Source organism: Papio anubis, chromosome 8, assembly GCF_008728515.1.
Source record: "Papio anubis isolate 15944 chromosome 8, Panubis1.0, whole genome shotgun sequence".
Taxonomy (NCBI): Eukaryota; Metazoa; Chordata; class Mammalia; order Primates; family Cercopithecidae; genus Papio; species Papio anubis.
In genome coordinates this window covers 85,508,831-85,535,417 of record NC_044983.1, presented here as the reverse complement: position 1 = coordinate 85,535,417, position 26,587 = coordinate 85,508,831, and the positions used below count along the sequence as shown (strand labels likewise).

The following is a 26,587-nucleotide window of genomic DNA, read 5'->3' as shown; positions in this document are numbered from 1 at the left end:
CACACACATATATTACACATATATATACACATAACATAGCATACATTTAGTTAGATAGTTTTTTCCAGCTCTGATGGTGACTTCCAATTTCTGAAAAATTCTCCAGTAGGGGTTGCTCAGCATAGAAAGAAGGAGATGTATGTGTGTTAAGGCCACTCAATGGGGCTGTGGTTGTTGCACTAACGTACTTGCTTATGAACCTGGGTAAGATCCTTCCTTTCTCTTTGTTTTAGTTTACTCACTCTTTCTAAACTGAAAGGCAGTAAACTCTAGTATCTGTAAGATGACTTCCTTCTCTAAGATTTTAAGGTTTTATAATTTAACTATGTTACTTTCCAATTATAATTCTACTTCATGCTGAAAAGAAAATCATAATCTCGCTTTTCCATACTGGCAAGGTTAGTTCATAGAAACCATCTTAAGAAACATTGATCTGATGGCACAAAATAGAGTGATTATTGATAGCACTGAACTCGTTGTATACATTAATCAAATTATTCTAATGTGTGCCAAGTTTTCATGTGCTTTTTTTTCTTTTTTTCAAACAAATACTGAAAAGTCTTGGAGAAATCACACATAAATATAATAATCATTTATGTGATTCTACCCGTCATCACCTTTCCCCTTCTATCTGAACATTAAAACCTCTCTAGGTAACAAGAGTTTTACTATAATATTCAGGAATAAGATTCTTCCTGGACTAGGAGGATGTAGGGGGAAATGAGCCTCTGTTTTCAGCATCCAATCTCCGAGAAAAGGATCTCCCACCACCTGCTGCTTCCAACAAGCCCAAACTCCCGCTCCACTAGCTTTCCTGGGAACCGAGCAGAAAACTGGAAGGGAGGGGAAGAAGGTTGGTGAGAGCAAGAGGCGGGGAGTGAGGAATGGGAGGCTGGAGGAGGCGTGGCCCGGCTTTGGGCCGTCGGGATAAATACTGAGAACTGGGTGCGGGGTGTAGGGAGAGAAGTCTGGAGGAACGCTGAGCTGAGCAGCACCGAGGACAGCGCCCGGCAGCGCCCGCGCCCAGGTCTCCCTCCGCAGCTCTGACTCGCGCACACGCTGAGCTTTTGCTTACCCCCTTCTCGCGCGGACACAGACACACACGCATTTCACACACCCAGACACACACCCCGCTGTACAATGGCAGAATTCCACCTGCAATCGTCCCTCATCACAGCCTCACAGTTTTTCGAGATCTGGCTTCATTTCGATGCTGACGGTGATTATCTTCTCTTTTTAACTGTTTCAAGACCCGTTTCCATGCCCCTTCCCATTCTTTGCCCTTTTCTGAGCCTCCTGATCCCATTATCCCTCCTTTCTATTCTTTACTTCTTCCCCCTTCTGCCTAATCTTATCTTCTTATCTCCCGACTGGCTGCCAAACCGTCAACCTGAAAGTTTATATTGTTTCCACCGTAATCCCCAAACCTTAAACTTTTGTCTTTCCAGGAACGGTAATGGTAGAAGGAGAGAGAGTGAGAGCAGGGATTGGGGGACACTGCTCCCCCAAAGTTTCTGTGGCTGCGCTCAGCACCCCAACCATCCTCCTTTGTCCTCCTCAGTGGATCTAAAGTTTGATACCCCAGGAGGGGAGCGCTGCCGCGTCTGTACGCTTTGCTGGTTAATCAATGTCTGTCCAGGCAAGAGAGAGCCTCTCGGGTCGCCAGAAAGATAACTGTCTTGGAAAGTGAACGGGGAAGACACTCGGAATGAGATATCTGACACCAGGGTGCCTCTTTGTCTTTGCAGGAAGTGGTTACCTGGAAGGAAAGGAGCTGCAGAACTTGATCCAGGAGCTCCAGCAGGCGCGAAAGAAGGCTGGATTGGTAGGTTCAAGTTTGCGAAAAAGAAAAAAAAGACTTCCAACCCCCAAATTAAAACATTCTTGTGTTTTCACAAAAAGTCAGCAGGGTAAAGCTCTTTCTGGGTAATGTAAACGTTTATTGACTGCGAAAGGCAAGAAAGAACACTTTTCCAATTCGCATACAGAGAAAGGGGAAAGGGGAAAGAGACAGACTGAGAAAGAGAGACACAGAGGTGGGGGGGAGAGAGAGAGAGAGAGAGGAAGAGGGGGAAGGGAGGGACAGAGAAGGGAGGGAAGAAGGGAGAAGGGAAGACAGAGAGAGAGAGATAGATTTTCTAAAGGGAAAAACCTTGCTATCTGAAATCGCAGTTTTAAATATATATATATATTCTATACTAGTCCTTGCTTTGATAGGTCTTAAAAGGAAACTGTGGGTGCATGAGATTCTTTAGCGGATCACCACTTCTACTACTGAGTTTGATTAGGTAATTTTTAACTTCTGTTTTATTGTGTGAGAAATAAGGGGGTGGAAATGCTTTTCTGCCCCTTGGTGGTCAAGAAACAGATCTGCAGATTATGGATCTCTTACTCTATCACCAATTATTATTGTTGTGATTTTGATGTCGTTGGGGAGATGAGAACACATCTTGTCCTCACTAAGGGAAAGTTGCCCAACTTGCAACCTAACAATGAGCAGGAATTTAGCAAGAAAAGGTCTTCATTTCTGTTGAAAGCAAGAAACCCAAAAGGTAGAGAAGTAAAAAGTAAAACAATTTTAAGAATTTCATGTATTGTAAAAAAAGCAAAGTGATACTCTGATGGGCAGCAATTGATGGTGCTTTGAAAATGGCTATGTTTGTTATTTAAGCCATTAGTTAATTAAACAAATGACAATTCTTATTAATTATAAATGACTCCCTTTGGGCATAGATTAACCTGTTAAGAAAGTATGTTGTCAGCACAAATATAAAATATAATCAGCTTTTAAACATAGATGAGATGGTTGTCCAGAGGAAAATGGGTTAAAAATTGTACTACTCTACTGAGGTTTATGTAACACTGTCTTTCAGAAGGCCGTGTTGAATTGGAATGGGTTACATGTTAATGGTCTTTGGCCTTCTTGACTATGTTTAGAAAGAGATTTTACACTACCAATGATGTATATATTATATAGCAGATCACCACCTCTAATATTGAGTGATATATATAAAATTTAATAATAGAACTATCTTTTTGCCCTATCTAACTTGAAAATTGTGTAATATACATCTCTGTATAGCATATTCAAAAGAATCCCAGAGGGTTCTAAATGTGTTATAATGCATTACAAAACTATCAGTTACAAAAATCATTGACCAAATTGATTTTAAACCAGATTGTGCTCTAGGGATTCTTTTACCCAGACTTAACATTATATAATCTAAAAGTATAATAGAATGGAATAAAATAGCATAAAAATGTTTTATATACTCTTCACCCTCCCCAGATCTTATATATTGCCATGTAAATAAATTTATGCAATATTGTCATTATAGCTCTATGTATCTTTGGCTAATCTAATAAAAGCAATTATCTTTCTCATTTAAAAATACATATTTTAAAATCCGGTTGGAAAAGTCTTACTTTCCACAAAATTTAGAATTAAAATCTTGGAAGATGCTTCTGGCAGCTAAATAATTATATTTTAATTTGTCCAGAAGTAATTTTAATATTGAAATCTATTTTCAGTTTGGAAATTTAAATATTCACGAAATTTAAAAATGTATTTTTCTTCCTCTGATTTTAATATTTGTACCTTTTTGTAAGCAATATCTTCATGTTGGAGATTTAGAATTTAATTATTTTTCTCTGTTTTCGAATAGTCAAAGCTCCAATTATTAGACTATAATGTAATGATACTAAACAAGCATAGTTATAGGATTATATCAAGTTGCTTAATACCTTGATTCTTGGCCATTTTTCTGGAATGTAAATACAATCTGGATTTTTCTGAATTGAGTATTTTTCTTGATTTGGGTAGTTAAAATCTAAATCAAGATCTGGATTCAGAGATTCATATAATAGATACATGTTTCACTATACTACCAACTTCATTGCATTAAACTTACTTGTATATATTTCTTCTCTTTCTTTAGAACACAAAAATTGCCCTTATAAACCAAGCTTTTTGCATTTCTAGCCATAGGATAACAAATTTCATTCCATTAATGGAAACATTGTTTGGCTTTTCATGTTAATAACAGGAAATTTCAAAATTTTCACTACGTGAATATAACATTAATGAAATATAACAGTGCAATATATTTTCAAAAACTATCCTTTTACACTAAACATACTGTTTGGTCTTTGTATTTGGACTCATTTTTATACATTTTTAATTGGTGGTGATGATGAGTATATCTTTTGCACTGTTTAAAAAATAGATTTTGACATACTTGTCAGAAACTTCACAAAGTAAATGTCAAGTCTGCTAGTTAAAGTAGTGGTATTACACTATTTTAAAATTTAAGGACAGATGCTTTGGTTTTTGTTTATGTTAAGGTATATGTAAAAATTAAAAAAAACTGTAGGACCTGATATTCCCACTATTGCCGTGGTTGGACACTTTCATTTTCTTACAATTGTTTCTATAACAAAATTAAATAAATACAAATTGTAATTTATCCATTGTAAGTTTTATAAAGACTAAAATATAATTATATTGCTTTGTTATTACTTATTATCTTAGTTCTACTAAAGATGTCTACACTGGTTCCAAACAGATTTTGTAAATACTAGTAAAAATGATATTTAGTCTCAATATAGCCCTTAAATTATATTAACCTATCTATCCCCAGAGAAAACTTGTGTGGTAGATAATACCACCATCTTGTTAGCTACGATGAAAACTGAGACCTTAATTTGCTTTCCCAAGGACGTAGAATAGAACATTAGTAAGGGCTGACCTATTTTAAATAGGCTTCAGCTAATGCAACAGGGCTATTTTAAATGGGCTATGTTGGAGACCCAAGGGTAAAAATTAAACCTCCCGAATACCAGTTCTATGTTCAGATCACTAGTTTATAGTTCATAGCTCTCTAATTAAAGTTTAATTTTAAAATTTATTTAATTGATGAATGCCTCTTTTATGCTTAAAACAATCTTTGCTTACAAAGTGAGTTACTCTTTAACATTCATAATTTTTGCTTATTCAAACTGAAAACATACATTACTTTCCATAGATAAAACATTATGTTAGAATGAGAAAAATGTTGTAAGACAAGATAGTGTATCAATATAAGGTAATCTTTAGTGAAGTAAGCAATGTTTAAAGTATATTGACAGTGATGATTATGTTAAAATTCACTAAAAGTTATGAATGGAATGATTCTGACTACACTTTCAAAGGATAGCATATTCTCAAAATTAATAATAAGATAAATCATATTGAGAAATAATCAACATGATTATAACTCTTTCATTTGGAACTAATAAATACTGTGTATCAGTTATGCCTTTAATTTTTATGAGAATAATTAATCATTATGCATATTTCTATATGGTTCTAATTTTAGTTTTTCTTTGCAGTAAGTTATTAACACCGTCACAAGCATAACTGGGTATTTTTTTTACAAACCTCTTACCTGCTTTTATATAATTTTAGGAGTTATCACCTGAAATGAAGACTTTTGTGGATCAGTATGGGCAAAGAGATGATGGGAAAATAGGAATTGTAGAGGTAAGGAATTTATGCATTTTTCTGATTTAATTTTAATAAATGAGTTTCAATTCTGAAATTGTATTCAAGTACGATATAGCAAGATCCATTCAGAGAGGTTTATTTTACCTAAGTAATACATTATCTTCTGTTCAGAAGTACAAAGTTAAAAAATGTTCACAAATGAAAAACATCTAAGAGTATTCCTAACCCAGGGCCTAAATTTCATATATTACAAAATTGAGACCCTGGAGAAATAAAATGGTTTGCCTCTGGTCATACAGCTGTCTGCTGGCACAGGTGCAGTTAGAGGAACAAGTCCCTGACTTCTAGATGAGAATCAATCACATTCCATTACCCAGCCTCACTTCAATGCAGTATCTAAGCATATGGTCCATCAGTGTTTCTTACCACTTAACAGTGTAGACTTGACTTTTAAAATATAAAATAAAATGTTTGTAGTCCCTGTGAAATATTTACAGTCCTTGTTTTTCATGGCAAAAAGCTGCATCCTGTTTGACAATTGGCCTTAGTAAAAACGGAAGAATTTAACTAGAGTCAGTGAATATTTTATGATCTGTTATAGGTACAGATTTCGTGTGAGTCTCTGAAAGTTAAAACTGTGGGTGTCAAATTTTATCCTTTCACACTGACTTTTCCTATTAAGGGCAACTTATTTTTGTCTGTGAATCAAGGAAGCAAAACCGATTATGCATCAATTCTTCTGCATTCTCAGATTTGTGAAAGAGCTGTCTACGTTTCCAGCCTGTGGTGTCTTAGCCTCTTTCTTTATCTCAGCAGCCTATTAGAGAAATTGGGTGGAAGCCTTTGTCCTGAAAAATTAATAAGGTCGTAATTTAAATTATGCCAACTCATAACATAATTATGTTATTTATATAGTGTTTCTCAGTGTATTAGATTGTGAGGTATTCTGGCTCTCAACAACATTTAGTAATAATTTACCTTTGATTCAGAGAAATAACCTGGTTTTCAAATAATTGATCTTATAGGACACTTGTGATGCCAATATGAAATACACTTATTTTTAAACAGCTGATACAAATAGAGTTAAGAGAGGACACACTATTATTATCTTTGTAATTAAAATTTTTCCCTGGAGTACATACTTTCCCCTTTACCTATGTGTAACTCATTACTATATAAATAGATAATAGTAATGGGACTTACAGATTGACATATAGGCCAACTAATCAAGATATGAAACCATCAAGGATAAGAAAATAACTTTTAAATTAAACATAAATGAGATGAGGTACTCTAATTATTCAAAACTAGTTTGGAAATATGACATCAGCGAAATTACGAATTGGCTCTTTTAGAGTTTGACATACTTTATAATCCTAGTAAAGGAAAGCCTGTCACCTTACATTTAACATACTTCACCTTGAAGGACTCCAATGGACTCAGCTATTTATTCAATTTCATTTCTTCAGTGATACTAGATTGTGCAGTAAAAAGCATTGGTCTGATTCACATGGATTTTACACTTTTAAAAGGATAAAATGGATGAGGATGTTTTGAATCCAGGTTTTACTTTATGTGATACAGTCTAATCATTGTGACTTATTATTTAAGCTTTATTTTGAATGAGAGGTTAGAGGCCGTTTAGCAGATGCATTGTCCTAGAGGTTTAATGAAGGAAATTTCCTCAGAAGTTTTAGATAAGAAACTGTTACAGGAAATAAAAGGCTTTCTGTGTAAGGAAAGATATAGAAGTATACATAACAGAAGAGGATGGAGAAGGCAATGAAGTCTGAAATAAAGAAGTGAGAAGCTTTTATAGCAATAAAAATAAAAGAATTCACATTTGTATAAAATAAAGTTGACAAAGTGTTTTCAAATATGTTATCTCATTTGATCCTCATAATAAGAAAATTAAGTAAATTTAAATATAAAATGAAGATCTATTTTATAGTTGTGGAATGTGAAGCTTCAATAGAATTTGCCTAAGGTCACAGAAAAAGTAAGAAATAAATGGTAGAACAGTCAGAACCCAGACATGTTCCCCCAAACTATTCTGCCTTTTTTTAAATAATAAATAATCTGTACATTTTCTGCATTAAAAGGAAAGGTTTTCAAGCTTCAGTTGGTTGATTACTTATGGCAAGTTTCTAAGTTTAGCCGGGTTGGATAGGGATGCAGAAAGTGTTCTGCAGAGAAGTTATTTGGGCAAAGCCCTCGAAACATGATTTCAGCAGAACTTTTGATCAGCTGAAGAAGAAATAATTTAAAGGGAGACAAATGAGATATATATAAACTGATTGGAAGGTTTTAGTGTTCCAGGACATGGAACTTTTTGCTAGATGGGACTCTTGGGAAGAACTAGTCAACATTCCTCATTTTAAAGATGAAGAAACTGAAGCCCGAAAAGGTCGAATAATGTATCCAAGGTCCCACTTGCAGGGAGTGACAAAGTCTATATACAAACTTAGATCTCACTCTGATTTTAGAAGTCTTTTCATTAACCTCAGTTATCAGCCAAGACATAGGAGTAAGGGATCTGGAAGAGGGCATTAGGTTGAGAGAAGAGAATTGGAGAATGGGAGGAAAAATAGGAGATTGCTTCAATAGTTCACATGCATGTTGGCTCACTCTGTGATGGTTAAGAGTGAAGAAAAGAGAAATTCTGAAAATATTTGGGAAATAGAAATTAAAAGTTACAGGTTACATGTAGGAAATGGGGAGAGGGAGAGTAGGAAATGTCTGAACTTATATTTTGCTCTCTAGTGTAACCAGAAAGCTGTATTAAATGAAGTTCATCCTTTCTTTTTCCTATTTGACATACATCACTTGCTTAGAAATCCTATAAATAATATAGAACATAAAAATTCTAGCCAGCTATAAAGGAATGCAAAATTCTATGTTTTCTATAATTTATGATAACCTACCTGCTGACATCAAGCACACATTAACTTTGGTGTTCAAAGGGAAAGGAAGATGGATTTACTTATATGTTATGCTCACTTAATAGTTACACTCACAAACTCATCAAAATCTAATCAAAGTAAACCAAATTATACTCATGCAGTGGTCTGCTTTCCTGACGGAATAGGTCAAATTGGTTTGTCCCTGAAAGATGTCATTCAAAAGATTAGAATATGTAATGGTTAACTTTCAAAGGTCTGACCTGATAAAGTTAACTGACACTTTCTAACAACACGCATTTGCTACCTAGAAACAAATATGTTTCTTTCTTAACTTTCTAATTTCTTGCCTTAAAATAGATTTAAAAATTCACACAAATACAGTTTAGAAATAAAGAGATTGTTAACACAAACTCAAGACAGGAGCATCGAAATTCTGAGATAATTTAACAAAAAATGTAACGGTCAAAAAAATGTTCCAAATTTATTCAGACTAATAACTCTACTGCAAAGAAAGCTGATTAAAATAATTTTTTTAAAAAAAGAAGACTGAATGATTTAGCAGATAATAGAGCTTTCTTCTCTGGTGTTCACATGAAATATAGGTATTTCTCTTAAGTAGATGTCAAATCTACAAGTTTTTCACCTCATCCTTTTGGCAATGTGTGAGAACCCACCATCCTCTCCATTCTTACTGTTTCTATCTGTCCAGGTCAGTGCATCCACTGAAAAATGCATCTAAAAGCTATTTTAATCCTAAAACTATAACAACCCTCCCAGGGAAGCAAGGTGTCCTCCAGCCTTTCCCTCTTTTCATCTGCAGTGGGATTTGAGCCTGTGAGTTTGGCCATAGTGAATATACTTTTTCATGGAAGACTACTTTTCCACCACAGAATTTTGGGAAATGACTGACAATGAAATCTGATTTTAAAATTCCCTCTGCATATATTTTTCTAAATGATTTATTAGGAATACTTTTTTGATTGAGGATTTTAATGGAGGGTGATGAAGGTAAGGGACAGAGTCTCAAAGCCAAGAAAGTCAGACTCTGCCTTCAAATCTGGCTCCAACTACAATCTATGTGAGAGCAGGCCATTTACCCTCTTTGAGCCTCTGTTTCCTTGGCAGTGAACAGGAATGACAATGTATTAACTTCATAAGGTTGTTATGATCATCAGTATCAAATAATACATGTTGAACAAATAGATCGACCCTGGCACACTATAAAAACTCAACAAATGTATTTGCAGTTATTGTTACATATAAAAATAACTTACTACAAAATCAACCCCATCTTCTGAATGCAAAGCCTTTCCCCCCACTTATTATATCATTTGTCAAACTCAAATTATTAAACTGAAAGAGCTTTACATTTTTGATAAAGTTATTTACCTTTCAAATTTCCTGGACTCACTTCTCACTGGCTAGGGAAAACATTTTTCTAGTTCTCAAGTGAAAAAAGAATTGAATGCTTGTCTAATACATGTTCAAGAATGTTAACATACCATGATTGTCTTTAAAAGTTAGGAATTCTGCCTCATATGCACTGTGATATAATTTATATCACTAATGAAGTTGCCTTTCATGTACACTCTCCTCACAACTGGTACTTAGCTTTATTGTTGTTTTTATCTCCCGCTTTGAAATTGTCAGGGGAAAAGTTCTTTGAAAGTATCTGCCTCCCTATACGGTTCTCACTAGTGGTGACTGTGGTCACCAGCACAGTGCCTAGTATTTAGTAGCCAAATGAACCACAGCAAGAGATTTCAACTTACTCCAAAACATCAGGCAAAGGCTCTGTATTATGCTAGAAATAAAAGAGAGAGATAAAGACCCCTGTTATGGGTAGAGTTCCCTGGGAAGCAGATCTGAGTGGAAGAGTAGCAATGAGCAGGTTTATTAGGAAGTGCTCTTGGGATCAATATCCCTGGGATGGAAGTGAAGAGAATAGATCTGGGCAGAGGGAGAAACTGGGCTGTGTCACAGTCTCAACGGGGACATCAGCTGACCCTACAGTGAGTTCTGAAGCTGGGATGTCTCTAGTTTTGAGTGAGACAGTTGGGCTTTTATATCCCCATGTTAATCAGTCACAGGATGCCACCTCCTTGGGGACACAGCTCTCTTCAGCCCAGGTATTCTTTCAATGGGGCCTCACAGGTGAGGCTGCAGCAACACGCCCAGCACTTGAAGGGAGTTCTGGGTAGCATATCACAATGTCCACCCCAACCCCTATTCACAGCTCAGTAATAAATTATTGCAATTATCTCCAAAGGAACTTTACCTACGTTTATTTACAGCCTATCCTGACGCTAGACAAATAGTTAATTGCCTTTCTGTATTGCTTCAATAAAATATTTACTACAATTTGTGCAGTTGCTGGCCAAAGAAACAGTAAATAAGACACAGACCCCATCATCAAGGAGCATGTAGACTAGTAGGGGAGACAAGCAAGTAGAAAGTTGTTGGGTTTTTTTTTCCTACTCTTGATGACAGGCAACCAGTTCTCAGAAATGAAGCTCTGAGGGATTCTACTTATTTCCATAGCTACCTGCCTTCCACTCAACACCTTGATATTCTTCACTCTCTTCTCCAACTCATAAAAAAAGTTTTGGGAGTTCATAAAAGAGCAGGCAGGCAGCCCAAAGATTACGGAATCACCAATACTACTGGAATAAGTAGTATTGGGTACTTCTATAAACAACAGTGACTTAGCATATCTGAGAATAAAGCAACTCTGCTTAACACCTCCGATATGAAAGACCTTTGGCACCTTGTAGACATGGTCATAAAGGCTACAACTGGAGAATTACTGTGCCCAGCTCTGAAACTTGAATATTGATTCATACACATTGACAGAAAAACTGAGAGGCAACACAGGACCACCACATTGTGAAACGTGTCTTAAGAAAGATTTCTTTACACTCACTATAGCCACATCCTATATATACATAATAATCTTTCATATGCTTAAGACTCCTTTCTAACATCTATAAAATAGGATGGTATCATGTTGAGTGTAACAACAGTTCAGTGAAATTAAAACAGATTGAATATGTTGCACATAGACATAATCTGCATTTTTTAACAATTTAAGAATAAGACCAAAGCAGTATGGGCAAGAAATACACATTTATAGTAGACATGGAGACCATTTTTACTATCTCTGTATCTGACATTTAGGAGACCTCTGAACTTCATGTGAGTTACATGAACTTTTATGTTGAAACAAAGATGGCAATTTCCCTAATTTTACATTTAGTGATTGCTTACTAGCTCATTAATTTGTTTTTTTTGTTTTTATGTATTCAGTGGATTTGGAGATGTAAAATATTTAAAGAAAAATTATTCATTTTTGTTCAAAGCAACACACATTAATTATACAAATCCAAATAAAATAGAGAATTATGATGAAAATAAGCAAAAAAAATTCTAAATCCTTTTAAGTAGGTGTTTTTAATAAAGTAAAATTACCAACCAATCCACAAGCATTTATTTCAGGCATATAACACACTAGATACCATGCTGGACATTCAGGGGATGCAGAAAAGTATTATTCCCTGCCCTCTTGAAATTAATGGTCTAGAGGAAGATCACGCAAAAACTGTAAGAAGTATGTAACAAGTTGCATACCAATAAATAAAGGATGAGTTGGTGTTAGCTATCTCCTTTTTCCTAAATGAACACTTATATTCATGAAAAACCATAATAAAATGTGGCTAGACCTTCTATATCATGCAGAACCCTCCAAAATGTATACATAACATCCATTTCCATTGTTCAATCTTCCCTTTAAATGTCTGCCTCTGACATATTTTCTTCCTCTTTGATGTGTTTTATTGTCTTCCGTCTTTGTTCCCTCTTCTTTCTTGGGTTACTTTATCTTCTCTTTCTATCTTCTTTAAAATCCTCAAGAAGACATTCTTCAGAATCCCTCCAGCGAAGTATTATTATAGAAGAGGCCAGCCTCAACAAAAGACTGGAGGGGCGTGGGTGCTTTTCCCTCCTCCAGAGTCCCTCTACATCCCGAGCCCACCCACTGCCATTCTCCCTCCCTTCTCTTCCCCATTAGCTCTGGGGGGAGACCTACATTCTAGGTCTAACTTACCAGATATCTGGATACTTTAATAATGAAAATCATTTATATCTACTTTCCACTAGAAGCCCACTTACAGATGAGGAAAAAAAGGGATTTTTATAAGGAAAATGGCGTCCTAGATTTCAATTAGTAGAAACAGCCTATCATATTCAAACTGTCTTATTGTCACGTGTAAAAATCACCAACAAATTCATTATTTGCAGTCCAAGAGCAAAGAAGTAACCAAACCATTCTATTACTGTCTTCAATAAGCATGTTGTTGACTTAATCTATTAATAGTCACCAAATTAAAGTGATTTTCAGTCTGCCAATCATCAAGTCAAGTCATTCAACTTCTTTGGGCCTTAGCATCCTCAATTGAAAAGTTTGGTCTTTGAATAGAATTAAATTACATTATTTCTGAGATATAGAATTTTCTGATTCAAGTATTCAAAGGAATTGAAAGAATGCAAAGGTCACAGAAGTATGTCCTGCACTTAATGAGGGACCTGGATAACACACACACACACACACACACACACACACACACACACACTGCAATGATGCAAATGTGTTTGTGTACCAAAAGCTAATTACATTTTTTAAAAAGTACTGGCAGATTATAAACCCCGATTTTTACTTTTTAGATATATTATCATCTATCCACACTAGTGACCTTCCTTTAAAAATAAATAAGAAGGCTGAGCGTGGTGGGTCACGCCTGTAATCCCAGCACTTTGGGAGGCCGAGGCAGGTGGATCACGAGGTCAGGAGTTCGAGACCATCCTGTGAATAGTGAAACCCCGTCTCTACTAAAAATACAAAAAATTAGCCGGGTGTGGTGGCGGGCGCCTGTAGTCCTAGCTACTCAGGAGGCTGAAGTGGGAGAATGGTGTGAACTCAGGAGGCAGAACTTGCAGTGAGCCGAGATCACACCCCTGCACTCCAGCCTGGGCAACAGAGTGAGACTCTGTCTCAAAATAGATAAATAAATAAATAAATAAGAAAATGTTTTGTGACTAGGTCATATTAAACATGTTGATATGAGATCTGACCCTTTCCCTTAGTCTCACCCACACGTGTAGTGCCTATAAACCAAGTGGTTTTAATTTGAAATATTATTTCAAAAATCTAAAAATAAGATAAGCTAAAGGGCATACACAGCCACAAGAAAAATGAGATTCCTTGCATATAAAGTAGAATAGTGCATTTTATATTAAATTTTTAATATTTAAATGAACCTAAAAGGATGATTTTTTAAAAAAAGTTATTACAGTCTTTTCTATAATTTGGTAGACTTTGACTTTAAGGCTAATCTAGACTACAGGCTCTTGGCCTAAAATCCATGGATGAGGGTCCAGGCCTGCGATCTAGGGAATTCATCAAATCTTGGAAATCAGGTGAAATATAGTGTGTGTAGATTCTTTCTTTAATGGTGAAAATGCAGTGCTTCCAACAGAAGGCGTTTTGAACCCAATATATTCAAGAAACAAACACTGGCTTCTATTTCAAGTCCTTGTTTTAGTGATGAGGGTACTGAAGTTCAGAAATGGCTCGGGGTTGCTGGGGACCACAGCTAATTAGCTACTGTGCCAGAAATAGATCTCACATCTGCAGTGGTGCCATCAATCCAGCTCTTCCTTCTCCGCACGCAATAGATTAGTCATAAAATGGGATATGGAATCCTTTTTTCTTCCAAAAAAAAAAAAAAAGAGAGGAGGATTGAAGTTATGAAATGAGATCTAAGGGAAAATGTCATAGAGGCATGCCGTGGAGATCAGAAAATAAACCCCAGCCCTGGATTCAAGCAATGGATGTCCTTTCAGTGGAAAGCAACAATTTTAGAACTGGCTTTTCCTATTCCTGTTTAATGCCCCCACCATTCCTGGTGAATTTCTTTTCCATTGCCTTAAAATTGTCTTTGGTTTATCTTCTCTTGTATCTCACAGTAGGCTTTCTCCTCAGGCTTGGGAATGCATTTTACCCCTTCACTCCCCTCCCCAACATTTATGTTTCTCATGGTTTCTTTCACTTCACATGAAATTTATGGCCCCCACGTGTGCCTTTCTGTGTACCCTGAGAGGAGAGAGCCCTAATCTGTGGCATAGAACACATGAAGGGTTCAAGCCAACAGGATGAATCTGCCTGAATGTCCAGCAGACAAGAAGTGGCCACGCTAGTTCTACCTGAGCACAGGTTTGCTGCAGCCACCTCACTGGCCCAAGAACCAAGCACACAAGGGCACAGGAGCATTGAAGAATCGATGGCACTCCATAGGAAAGTACCAGAAAGGGAAAGCCGACTCTAATGTTTTCCTCTCCTACTTTTCTAGCCTGTGAGGGAACAGGTTGAAGAGAAACTAAGCAGCAGGTAATGGCAGAGACTTGTTTTTGAGCAACTTACAACACGTTTCTCTCTTTTTACATCTTTTCCAGTTGGCTCACATATTACCCACAGAAGAGAATTTCCTGCTGCTCTTCCGATGCCAGCAGCTGAAGTCCTGTGAAGAATTCATGAAGGTATAAGAAAGCCGCCCCTTTAAGAAAGCTGCTTAAAGTAGGAAATTGTTCCTTTTATTAACAATGTGTTTGTTTTCCTTACCCAAAATTACTTGCAGACATGGAGAAAATATGATACTGACCACAGTGGCTTCATAGAAACTGAGGAGCTTAAGGTAAGCAAATAAAAACTTGTGCTAAGTTTTTCCTTTCAAATGCAATTATGAACTAAGAGTTTCCTAGCTTTTTAAAAAACCTCCCACAAAAGAAACTAATGTTGAACAGTGTCACATTTTCACCTACTCTTCGACATTGTTAATGAAGTACCAGATCAAAAAAGCAACTTCAATTGCTTCTTGAAATTCTGTAAAGTAATGCAAGAAATTAACATTTTCTATGGCATACACAAATATAAGACAGACAGACAGATAGAATTATAGATAAGCTGAAAAATCCATTCATTGTATTGAAATTTGTAGTTTTAGTTCTCAAAATAAACACATATAAATAAATTTCCTTACAAAAGAAAGAAGAAAAAGTTACTGAATAGCTATTGTATGCTAACTACTTTACACATAATGTCTTATTTAATCATAATGCATAAGTTGTATGAGATTGTATTACCCCAGTGAGGAAGAGTTGAGAGAAGTTAAGTGATATACTGAAGGCCACACAGAAATCAGACAGAGCCTTGATGTGCAAATCCAGGCTTGTCTGCCTCCAAGGCCTGTAAACATTCTATACAACCTACTGTCTCTCAACAATGATAAAAAATAAAAATTCTTCTATAATTAAACTTTTGAAAAACTGCAACTTAGAAAATGAATTTATCACTTCAGATATCACAGAGGAGGATATAAAGGAAAAGACAGAGATCTGAAATCAAGTCTTACCTCATTAATTACTACATCTTTCCAATTTTCTTTAATCTTTAAAATGAGGGTAATAAATCCTTCCTCTCATGCTTATTGTGAAGCTCCAGTAAGATTCTGCACATGAAAGCTTTTGTGACATGCAATGTATAATAAATTGTATTATTCATGAACTCAATTTACTGGCCTTTCAGGAATATGGAAGTATTCTTCTCATTTCCTCAAACCGACTCCAAAACATCTCCATCTTAAAGACCCTACTTTTTCTATTTTTAGAACACAGAGTGACTAAAATATAAGTGAGTTAATATTTGCTATGTGCCAGGCAGAGTACAAGGTGCTTGGAATGTATTTTAAAATTTAATCCTCACAGAAAAATATGCAAGGCAGGTATTATCACTCCTAATATAAAAACAGTGAGAGTGGAATGCAGAGAGATTTGATGATTTTTCAAGATTACACAGCTGCCTAGGAACAGAACCTAGATTTGGACCTAGAATATCTGGTAATGCTAAGAATGATTCCCTCCCACCCCCCACAGCACTACATGCTTTCAGACTTCATTTATTAAGAGCTGCTTTTTCGCTATGTGGGGAAATATGAATATCAAACAGTTCTAGTCATAGTTCAACATGGTTTGAGTAGCATACAATTTTAAAGATGAAACTGGGACATTTGGGCCATGGCAAAATGGCTAAACCATATTCAGTTGTATCCTCTTGAAAATGTAAACGTTTTTAATGTGAAGTCACTAAAAACAATGTATTTTACAAACTTGCAGCTCAACAACCCACAAGGTGACAGTTAAGCTACTGTGTTTTTATTTTATTAGACCAAAAATATTCTTTTAAAGATCCTTTTTAGTTCATAATGAAAACCTTAGCTCATTTCCAATACTGACCTCTAAATATTCTAAAAGTCTCCTTCTTTGTTCTAAATTTTATTCTCTGAAAGAGATTCTAAATAGAAGTCCTCTTCCCTGGGGAATTTTGAAGATAAGTTGGCATTCTTTTTTAATGGATCTTTCAAGAAAGCTAATTTTAAGATCCATAATGGAGTAAAACATCACTTGCTCTCAGACACGACTTTGAATCTCTGCGTCCCAAGGTTTCTCCCAGGCTATTTTTGTGACCACCATTTTAGTCTCTGATGAGGCTTTTTAACCCAATTAATCTCTGACAAAAGCCCCATAAGGCTCAAAAATAAAATTCAACCCCAACAGATAACTTTGAATTTTCCATGCTTCACTTTGGATTTGAAGTGGAATATTTGATGTAAAAAAATTTGTCAAACTAAGAAAAGAGTCTCTTTCCTTTAAAAAGGTGACATCAAATCAGCCCAGAACTGGAACATTTAGGAGGGAGATAAGTCATTGCTGAATCGAAGAAATCTAATCCTTCAATAATATCTGGGCACAGTATCTGCCTAGTTTTACCTAATTGCGTTAATTCATTTTCTGAGAAAATAAAGGAGTTACGAATGAATAGCACTAAACAAAATGAATGACTATTATATGCTTAAGTGCTTACACTGTCACTTATATTTCAAATCTTTGTAAAGCTTTTATTTGATTTACGTTTCTGTTAAAAAAAATAAATTCACTCCTAAGCTCCAGCTGTCAAGATAATAATCATCTTTTTTTCATCTTCCCACATTAATCTCTATTTTAATATGATTCATATATCTTTCAAAGATTCAATGACATCATCTGTGGCCAATTTTGTTAATTTAAATAGTCAGTGGAAGCATTTTAACTAAAGCGCTTTGGACTGCATCAAGCCAAAAACTATCCACTGGCCCTCTGGAGAAACAAGCATCATGCTGGCTATAAACTGATGTGTAAATATAGCCTGGGGGGCAGAAAATGGATTTGAAATTAGAAATAGATCTCTATCAGGTTTACTGATATTTTTTCACACATATTCCAAAGGTATAAAGGCCCTTGTGTTTCTTGCAGAACAATCCCATGAGTACTTGTGAAGATATCAGCAAGAAGAAATACATCCATTGGGCTGGCTGGTTTTAAAAGGGTTTATTCAGATAAACTGAAATCATAAAATCATGGTAATGCACAGACAATGACCAATCAAGTCTCAGTAAAAAGCAGGTATTTTCCTGTCAAAGGTAGATTCGTTGCTGGAATGCCAGGAGGACCACCTGGTTTAGTCTTTCTTCTATTATAAGTCCCTCTACTCACCTGCTTCTACCCTCAAAAAGAGACTTTCTTGGCATTCCTGGTATGTCCTGTTCCAAGGCATTCTGAAATGAAAGTAGATGATATATTATTAATGAAATTAATCTAAGTGTTCTTTGTTTTAACAGAACTTTCTAAAGGACCTACTAGAAAAAGCAAACAAGACTGTTGATGACACAAAATTAGCCGAGTATACAGACCTAATGGTAAGACCGATCTTGAAAAGATTGTACCCAAGAGCTCATGAAGTAGTATGATGTTCTTGCTAACTCCCAAGGCTACACAGGATGAAATAAATAAACGGTGGTGTGGGCATCATATGCATATAGGTGTCATTTCATTTGAAAAGTGAAATACTTAGGGATGCTTACATCTTGTCATTTTGAGTTCTGCAGGCATTGGCTTTAAGACTCAACATATGAGCATTTTCTTCATTGTAGAGCTAGAGTAATTTTTATCTATCAAAAGATGACTTGTTTTTCTTCCAAAGCCAGTGTAATTATATCACTAAATTATATAACTTACACATATATAAGGTACACTGTATTTATAAATTATATCACCAAAAACTCACTTATTATAGAGGTCCTAAATCCATTTTTATCATACTTTGGGAAATCACACTTTGTTAAGAGTTTAAAGGACTGTCTAGCTACTTTATTAATTAAGCAACTTAAAATGGGTCTCCTTCTTTCTTTTGATTTTTGTTGTTTTGGGGTTTTGTATTGGTGCTTTGAATAAGGAAATCTAAATATGCCCTGAGGCTAATGCTATGCTAAACAGTGATAACTAAGATCAATTATAGAATGTTGATAATAGAGCCAAGAAAACTGCTTTACACAAAGGCACCTACTGTTTGAGAGAGAGAGAAAAAAAAAAGCAAATAAATAAGGTTCCAGATAAAATAAACCAATGTCTATGAAGTTAGTTTGTTTCTATTGGACGAAGTTTGCTCATTTTGACTCATCACAGAATTTGGATTACCAGGAGATACATATATTTATACATGCTTTCAGTACTGTGAATTCTTACTCCATGGGTTTAAATCAATAAACCATAAACATAGCTCTATACTATAAAAGCTACTGTTATATTAGATGGAAGAAGGAGTTAGACTTTTTAATTACTCTGAGAAACAATCTAATAAAGGGTTTGATTATACTTGATGTAACTGAGGTTTGCTTTCAGCATCTCAGCTTACTTTTATCTGGGTTGGAGTGGGGAACTACTACAACTTTACTATTGCCTTATTCACCAACTAGTGTTATTTATTATAAAGTGGAGCTAAGCTTTAGTTTCAAAACAACCAAAAAGGTTTTCATGGTCATCTTTAATTCCTCATTACATCTCCACTTACAATAGCATTAGCAAACAAATGGAGGAGAGTATCTTGCTATGTGTCACAATCAGCAGGTCTAAGCTCTGAATAACTTTTGGGTAATGGACAATAACCTACATTTATCAATTTTCTATTTTGTTCCAATCTTAAGGGATACCTATTTAAAGAAAGGCTCCTTTCCAGGTACAATATTGAAGCAGCCTTTCAAAATCCACTCAGATGGGAGTTTTCCTCTGTTGGATTGGCCTGACATATCTGATTAAATGTCATAAACCAGTTCAAATCCAGGAAGCAAATTAATCAAAAGCTAATTAAAATTTAAATATATATGTTGGGAAATATTTCCCCATGGGCACAAAACTAAGTGATTGAGCTGTCCAGCATCTTGATAGTGTGACAATATCAGAATTTATGGTCAATGGATTATAAAATGTTTTGTCAGCATGGGACCCTGAAAAAATCTGCCTCCTACAAAAGATTCTTAGAACATCTCAAACCATAGAATGCCCTTCCTTTCCTCCTTAAAAAGATGTCACTAAATCTGTATCCATTATAGCACTGGACACATTCTGTTCTTTTAAAACAAAAATAATGCTAATTTTTCACATATTTAATGTTCATTTAGTGTACACATTTTATATATTTAATGTAATTCATATATACTACTTTGGTATAACATATTATAGCAATAGTTGCTACTGTCTAAAAAGATGAAAGCTTCCCAAATACGGGTATGAGTGTTTACATCTGGATGTGTCTTTGTGAATGATGTATACATAAGTGCAATGGAGAGTTGGAGAGCTTTATGGAGTTTCTAATGCCCAATAGAAAATAAAACAATTCAAAATTATTCAAAAATTATATTCTCTAAGGATTTATTTGTTATCTGTTTTCTGCTTCTGTTTGTGCTATTCTATGCTCTAAAAGGGTGAAATAAATATTTATTTTCTTATTGGAGACACTCCAGAAGTGCAAAAACTGTCAGACACCATCCCTCCCACATCTTGATACACATATAAACGTATTTGCAATAAAAAAGTGACAGTATTCTAGAAACATAGCTAAAACCACTATTTCTCTTTTTGACTATTCTATATTATTCTGATAAACTCTAGCAATTGACACATTACAGAATTGGAAATTTGCATTGAAAGTTTTAAAAACGTTAGTTTTTAAAATTTTACTATATATATACAAGTAGTTGATAACTCAAACAGCTTTATTTTGAAGTTCATCTCCTTCGTGCAATATCTTCCTCAAATAGCTAGAATAATGGCATTCTGTCTTTCAGCTGAAACTATTTGATTCAAATAATGATGGGAAGCTGGAATTAACTGAGATGGCCAGGTGAGTTTAGGAACCATGAAAAATGTTATAAGTGGATCCTTTTCAAAAAATGTAATATATTAATATAATGTTTTTCTCTCAAAAGGTTACTACCAGTGCAGGAGAATTTTCTTCTTAAATTCCAGGTACTTAACTTTTTACTACCTTAAATAATTTTTCCTTGAAAAGCTAGACTGTGGGAGACTTGTCAAGGGAAACATACGGAAACATAGTAATAACATTTTAACATTTACTCTCTTCTCTGTCTTTAGGGAATCAAAATGTGTGGGAAAGAGTTCAATAAGGCTTTTGAGCTATATGATCAGGTAAAAGTTTGTTACTTTTTTCCTTTCTTTTTTATTGCAGTAAGACCTCTTAATATATAAGATCTATCCTCTTAACAAATTTTTAAGTATAAAATACAGTACTGTAAACTATAGAGACAATTTTGACAGCAGATCTTTAGAATTTATTAATCTTAAGACTTTATGCCCATTGATTAGTAACTCCTCATTTCTCCTCCCCCCAGCCCTGGCAATAACATTCTATTTTATGAGTGTGAATATTTTACATACCTCATACAAGTGGCATCATGCAGTATTTGTCTTGTGCTGAGATTGATCATATGCAGTTCTATTTTTAATTTTTTGAGGACTCTCCACACTGTTTTTCATAGTGGATGCACCATTTTTGCATTCCCACCAATGTACACAAGAGTTCCAATTTTTCTTCATTCTAACACTTGTCTTTTATATTTTTGATAATGGCCATTCTAACAGGTGTGAGGAGATATCTTATTGTTAGTTTAATTTTTATTTCTCTTGATTAGTGATGTTAAGCATTTTTTCATTTACCTGTTGGCCATTTATATATCTTCTTTGGGTAGGTGTCTACTCAAGTCATTAACCCATTTTTTAAATTGGATTATTCATTTTTTGCTATTGAGTTATAGGCGTTCTTTATAAATTTTGGAAATTAACCCTTTTTGGGATGTGGTTTACAAATATTTCTGTATTCTGTAGGCTGCTTTTGCACTCTGTTGATTGTTTCCTTTGCTGTGCAGCTTTTTAGTTTGATGTAGTCTCGCTTGTCTATTTTTGCTTGTGTTGTCTTTGCTTATGGTTTCATATCCACGATATCATTGCTAAGAACAATGTCATAAAGGTTTTATACCTTATGTTTGTTTGCTTCTAGGAGTTTTACAGTTTTAGATCTTATATTTTTTAATCTATCTCAAATTTATTTTTTTATATAGTGTAAGCTAAGGGTCCAATTTCATTCTTACACATGGGGCTGTATAGTTTACCTAACACCATTTGTTGAAAAAAGCTATCCTTGTCCCATTTTGTGTTTTTGGCACCCTTATCAAAGATCAGTTGACCATAATATGTGAAACTGAGAGCTCATTAGTCTATGTTTCTATTTTTGTTTCAGTGCTATACTGTTTTAATCATTGTAGCTTTGAAACATATTTTGAAATCAAGAAGTGTGATGTCTCCAGGTTGGTTCTTCTTTCTCAAGATGGTTTTTGGCTATTTGGAATCTTTTCTGGTTTCACATGAATTTTAGGGTTTTTTATTTCTTTTTTTTATTTATTTCTTTTTTTGAGATGGAGTCTTGCTCTCACCCAGGCTGGAGTGCAGTGGTGCAATCTTGGCTCACTGCAAGCTCCACCTCCTGGGTTCACGCCATTCTCCTGCCTCAGCCTCCTGAGTAGCTGGGACCACAGGCGCCCGCCACCATGCCGAGCTAATTTTTGTATTTTTAGTAGAGACGGGGTTTCACTGTGTGGGCCAGGATGGTCTCGATCTCCTGACCTCGTGATCCACCCGCCTCGGCCTCCCAAAGTGCTGGGATTACACGTGTGAGCCACCGCGCCCGGCCAGGGTTTTTTATTTCTGTAAAAATTGCCATTGGGATTTTGGAAGTGATTGCACTGAATCTGTAGATGTGTTTGAGTAGCATAGACATTTTAACAATATTAAGCCTTCCAATCCATAAACACAGGATGTCCTTCCATTTGTTTCTCTGTTAACTTCTTTCATCAGTGTTTTGTGATTTTTAGTGTATAAGTTTTTCATCTCAGTTAACTTTATTCCTAAGTATTTTATTTTTTTGGTGCTATCGTAAATGGGGTTTTCTAATTTTCATTTCAGATGGTTTATCATCATAACTAATTTTTCATTGTTAATTTTGCATCTACAACTTTATGGAATTTGTTTATTAATTCCAACAGTTTTTGTGAGGTCTTTAGGGTTTTCTCTCTATAAAAATAATATCTGCAAACAGGGATGATTTAACTTATTTCTTTCCGATTTGGATGCCTTAAAATTGTCTTCTTATCTATAATTTGATTCTTGAGAAGAATTTGGAAAAAATGATTATGAAAATTACACAAGCAACTCATTCTTTTCATAGGAAAGGTATTATGGTATGCCCAAACTACACAAACCCCTGATTCGAATCCCACACTATGATTTACCTGCTTTGAGACTTTGAACAAGATACCAAACTCATGTGAGCCTCAATTTTTTCATTTGTAAACAAGAGATAATAATAACACCACTTTGCAGGATTGAATGAGGACTAAGCTAGGTGAAAATATCCAGCAAGATAAAGGTTATTTGTGATGTCACTAGGTCACATCCTTTGCTTCTAATTTGTTTACTCCTGGACTGTGGGCTCTAATAGAACTCTGCCACCACCTGGTGTGACATGGAGCCACATACCTTCCCCAGCCCTCAGTTTCCTCACTTGTCCTAGAAGAAGATATGATATTGTTAACATTAAGTGAATTACATGTGTAAGTACTTTGAAAAGTTCAAGATCTTTTACAAATGTAAGGTGTTGAATGAGAGGTAACTAATACCTTGCATATTTTACAACTTTGGAGCAGCTAAAAACTTGGGTGGTCTGACCTAACAGATTATCTGCCAAATATGCAGTTGGGAGACTTTCTAAGGATTCCTATTATTTCCATTTTACTTCATTTCCCACTACTGTCGATGGAGTTGGTTGTATAGTATTTTATTTCTCCTCCCCCAGGACGGCAATGGATACATAGATGAAAATGAACTGGATGCTTTACTGAAGGATCTGTGCGAGAAGAATAAACAGGTAACTTACTTACCATGGCACTTACTCCTTTAAGCAGACTCTATGGATCCATCCAAAACCAACCGCACATAATCTACTTTAAAAATTTATAGAGGAGCAGAAATAGAATTCAATTCTTAACTCAATTTGGTTCTGGCCTAAATCAGGGTAACTGTAATAAATAGATTTCTAAAACAACCTTGTGATTATTCACATTTGTATAAGAATTTAATCCAGCTCTTTTGTTAATGGATTGATGTAACAAGTAGTTTCATCTCGAATTTTATCATTTGACAGTGGTTAATTAACTTCCATATTTAACTGGATTACAACGCCATTTATATTTATCCAGGAGCTGGATATTAATAATATTACAACATACAAGAAGAACATAATGGCTTTGTCGGATGGAGGGAAGCTGTACCGAACGGATCTTGCTCTTATTCTCTGTGCTGGGGATAACTAGAGTTGGTGGTCGCAACCACTTGCTAGTGATACACTGTATCTAAAAAATAACTGTGCACTATAAGGGAGTAGGCTGTATTTTCTTTTATATCTGTAAATTTAACTGCATATAGATAATTATCCAGGATGTGTGGCTCATTCTTTTCAGCTTGTTTCTATACTGTTTGTAATATACAGTTTTTGTAACCATATGATTGAAAAGAAGAAAGTCTATGCTTAGGCCCATCAGTACACCCAATTTTAAAAAATAACATATTCTTGCTTTCATAAATATAGTTGAACAAGATTTCCCTAAAAATTCCACCAGGATTAATTTCTAAAATTCTAGTCTCTGATGCACAAATGCACATTTGTCACTGAATAATGGAATTATGTATGACAAGCCAAACATTCTTATTTTAGACAATCATAGAACTGTCCCACAAAATATTTCTAAGCTTATTTCCAACTATTAGGAAGAATGTGCTTTTGCATCTAAAATACTCACCAAAATATAAATAAATAGTTAATTGTGGCTTTATGACGTTAACAGTCTCATTACAGATTTAGTTTACCAATCAACAGCATGTCTACTGCTTGGATCCATACAAAACTATCAGTTCAAGTTGATACGGTGACAAGGGAAGGGAGCACCAGATGACACATAAATCTGTCTGATTCTATGCCTGTATTTCCAACAAGCCTACTGTCAGAGAATATGACCTAAATTCATTTTCTAAACTGTTTTCACGTGTTGCAGATAATAATTATTCTAGTCAACTGCTGTTTCATGTCATATTCTGTGTAATCTCTGATTAAATCTAATATACTGCGTATCCTGGTGTCTAGTTTGCATACTTCCTGGATTTTCTTTCTATGTAGAACTGTTCATTTCCACCAAGGGTATCTGCTGCCTCTGAAAATATTTTTTTCTAGCTATAACAACTCTATTTTTTACTACATAATTAAATTTTAATGTAAAATTCATAGCATCTTGATTATTGAATGTCATATCATCAATACTTTTGTGTATTCTGTGGATTCTATATTTCATATTGAGATCAGCATTCAAAATAGTTCTATTTCTATCTGCAAATAGTTTCAAATGAGTTTAAAAAATAACATCTGAAAAGAAATGCTAACGTAATCATTTATCTTATCTAGCAAGAAGATTCTAAAACATTCTTTAACACACATCTAAGTCACAGTTTCACATATTTGTAGCTAGAATATCCTATACTGGTTATAGTTGACATGTAACAGTTGGTGATTTTAGATTTCTTTGATTGTGAAACAGGGAGCTATGAAAGATGTGTCCATGTGAAATTTACAGTTACTGCCTAGGAGTTAATGATCGTTCTGGGTCAGCTTGAATGTCCCTGTTCTATAAATACAACACTTATTTTCTGAATTCATAAAAATAACAAAAAAAATGTGAACTATAATGTTTCCCTCAAGAACAAACAGAAACGAGATCTGCCAAAAACTAAAATTCATCAAATGATGTTGAGTAGGAGATTGGCTTTGCCTTTAGCGTGTAAATGGAAGCACTGCCATTAGACTGAGTTTAACTACTAAGAATAAAGAAAGAAGAAAATAACTTTAATCTCTTGTATTTGTTTTTTTCTTCAAAATGTCAGCTGACATGCAATCCATGATGGATCCAGGTGGAAATGTAGGATGAAATTATTATGGTCTAAGGAATCTAAATAAACATAAATGTGACTCAGTGAACTACTGGATACTTCGTTGAATTGAGGGGTGTCTCTAACATTAAAATTTACAAAGAAATCTCAAAATTTCCAAATATTTGAAGTTTTCTGCCCAACTGACATAGTCAAATATTTAATTTTTTTTTTTTTTAAGACGTAGTTTCACTCTGTCGCCCAGGCTGGAGTGCAATGGCATGATCTCGGCTCACTGCAACCTCTGCCTCCTGGGTTCAAGTGATTCTTCTGCCTCAGCCTTCTGAGTAGCTGGGACTACAGGTGCCCGCCACGACGCCCGGCTAATTTTTGTATTTTTAGTAGAGATGGGGTTTAACCATCTTGGCCAGGCTGATCTCGAACTCCTGACCTCATGATCTACCTGCCGTCGCCTCCCAAAGAGCTGGGATTATAGGCATAAGTCACTGTGCCCAGCCCATAGTCAAATATTTCTTCTTGAAATATCTCCAAAGGAATAACAGGAACATACAGAATTTTCCTGTATTTCATTCATAGAAAAATAACTATTCACTACCAAGTATGCACCAAAACTCTACCAGATTTGGCATTCTTACAGTAACAGCATGAGCAAAGAAAGAAAAACAACAACAAATTATGATAGGGAAATTTCTGAAGAGACTTCCTAGAGGGC

General features: G+C 35.1%; 1 protein-coding gene across 2 annotated transcripts; it reads left to right on the top strand.

Moving 5' to 3' along the window:
* Nucleotides 1-947: 947 nt before the first annotated feature.
* CALB1 (calbindin 1) lies at nt 948-25,835 on the top strand. Of its 2 annotated transcripts, none has more exons than XM_009213293.4 (11): nt 948-1,219; nt 1,749-1,825; nt 5,447-5,521; nt 14,896-14,979; nt 15,078-15,134; nt 18,153-18,230; nt 20,655-20,710; nt 20,796-20,835; nt 20,962-21,015; nt 23,735-23,806; nt 24,083-24,151. In XM_009213293.4, the coding sequence occupies exons 1-11, from the start codon at nt 1,141-1,143 to the stop codon at nt 24,104-24,106; spliced, it is 696 nt and encodes a 231-aa protein (XP_009211557.1). In that variant the 5' UTR covers nt 948-1,140; the 3' UTR covers nt 24,107-24,151. The 2 variants fall into 2 exon arrangements, with proteins under 2 accessions (XP_009211557.1, XP_003902998.1); XM_003902949.5 differs by having other exon boundaries at nt 949-1,219; nt 24,138-25,835.
* The last annotated feature ends 752 nt before the right edge of the window (nt 25,836-26,587 follow it).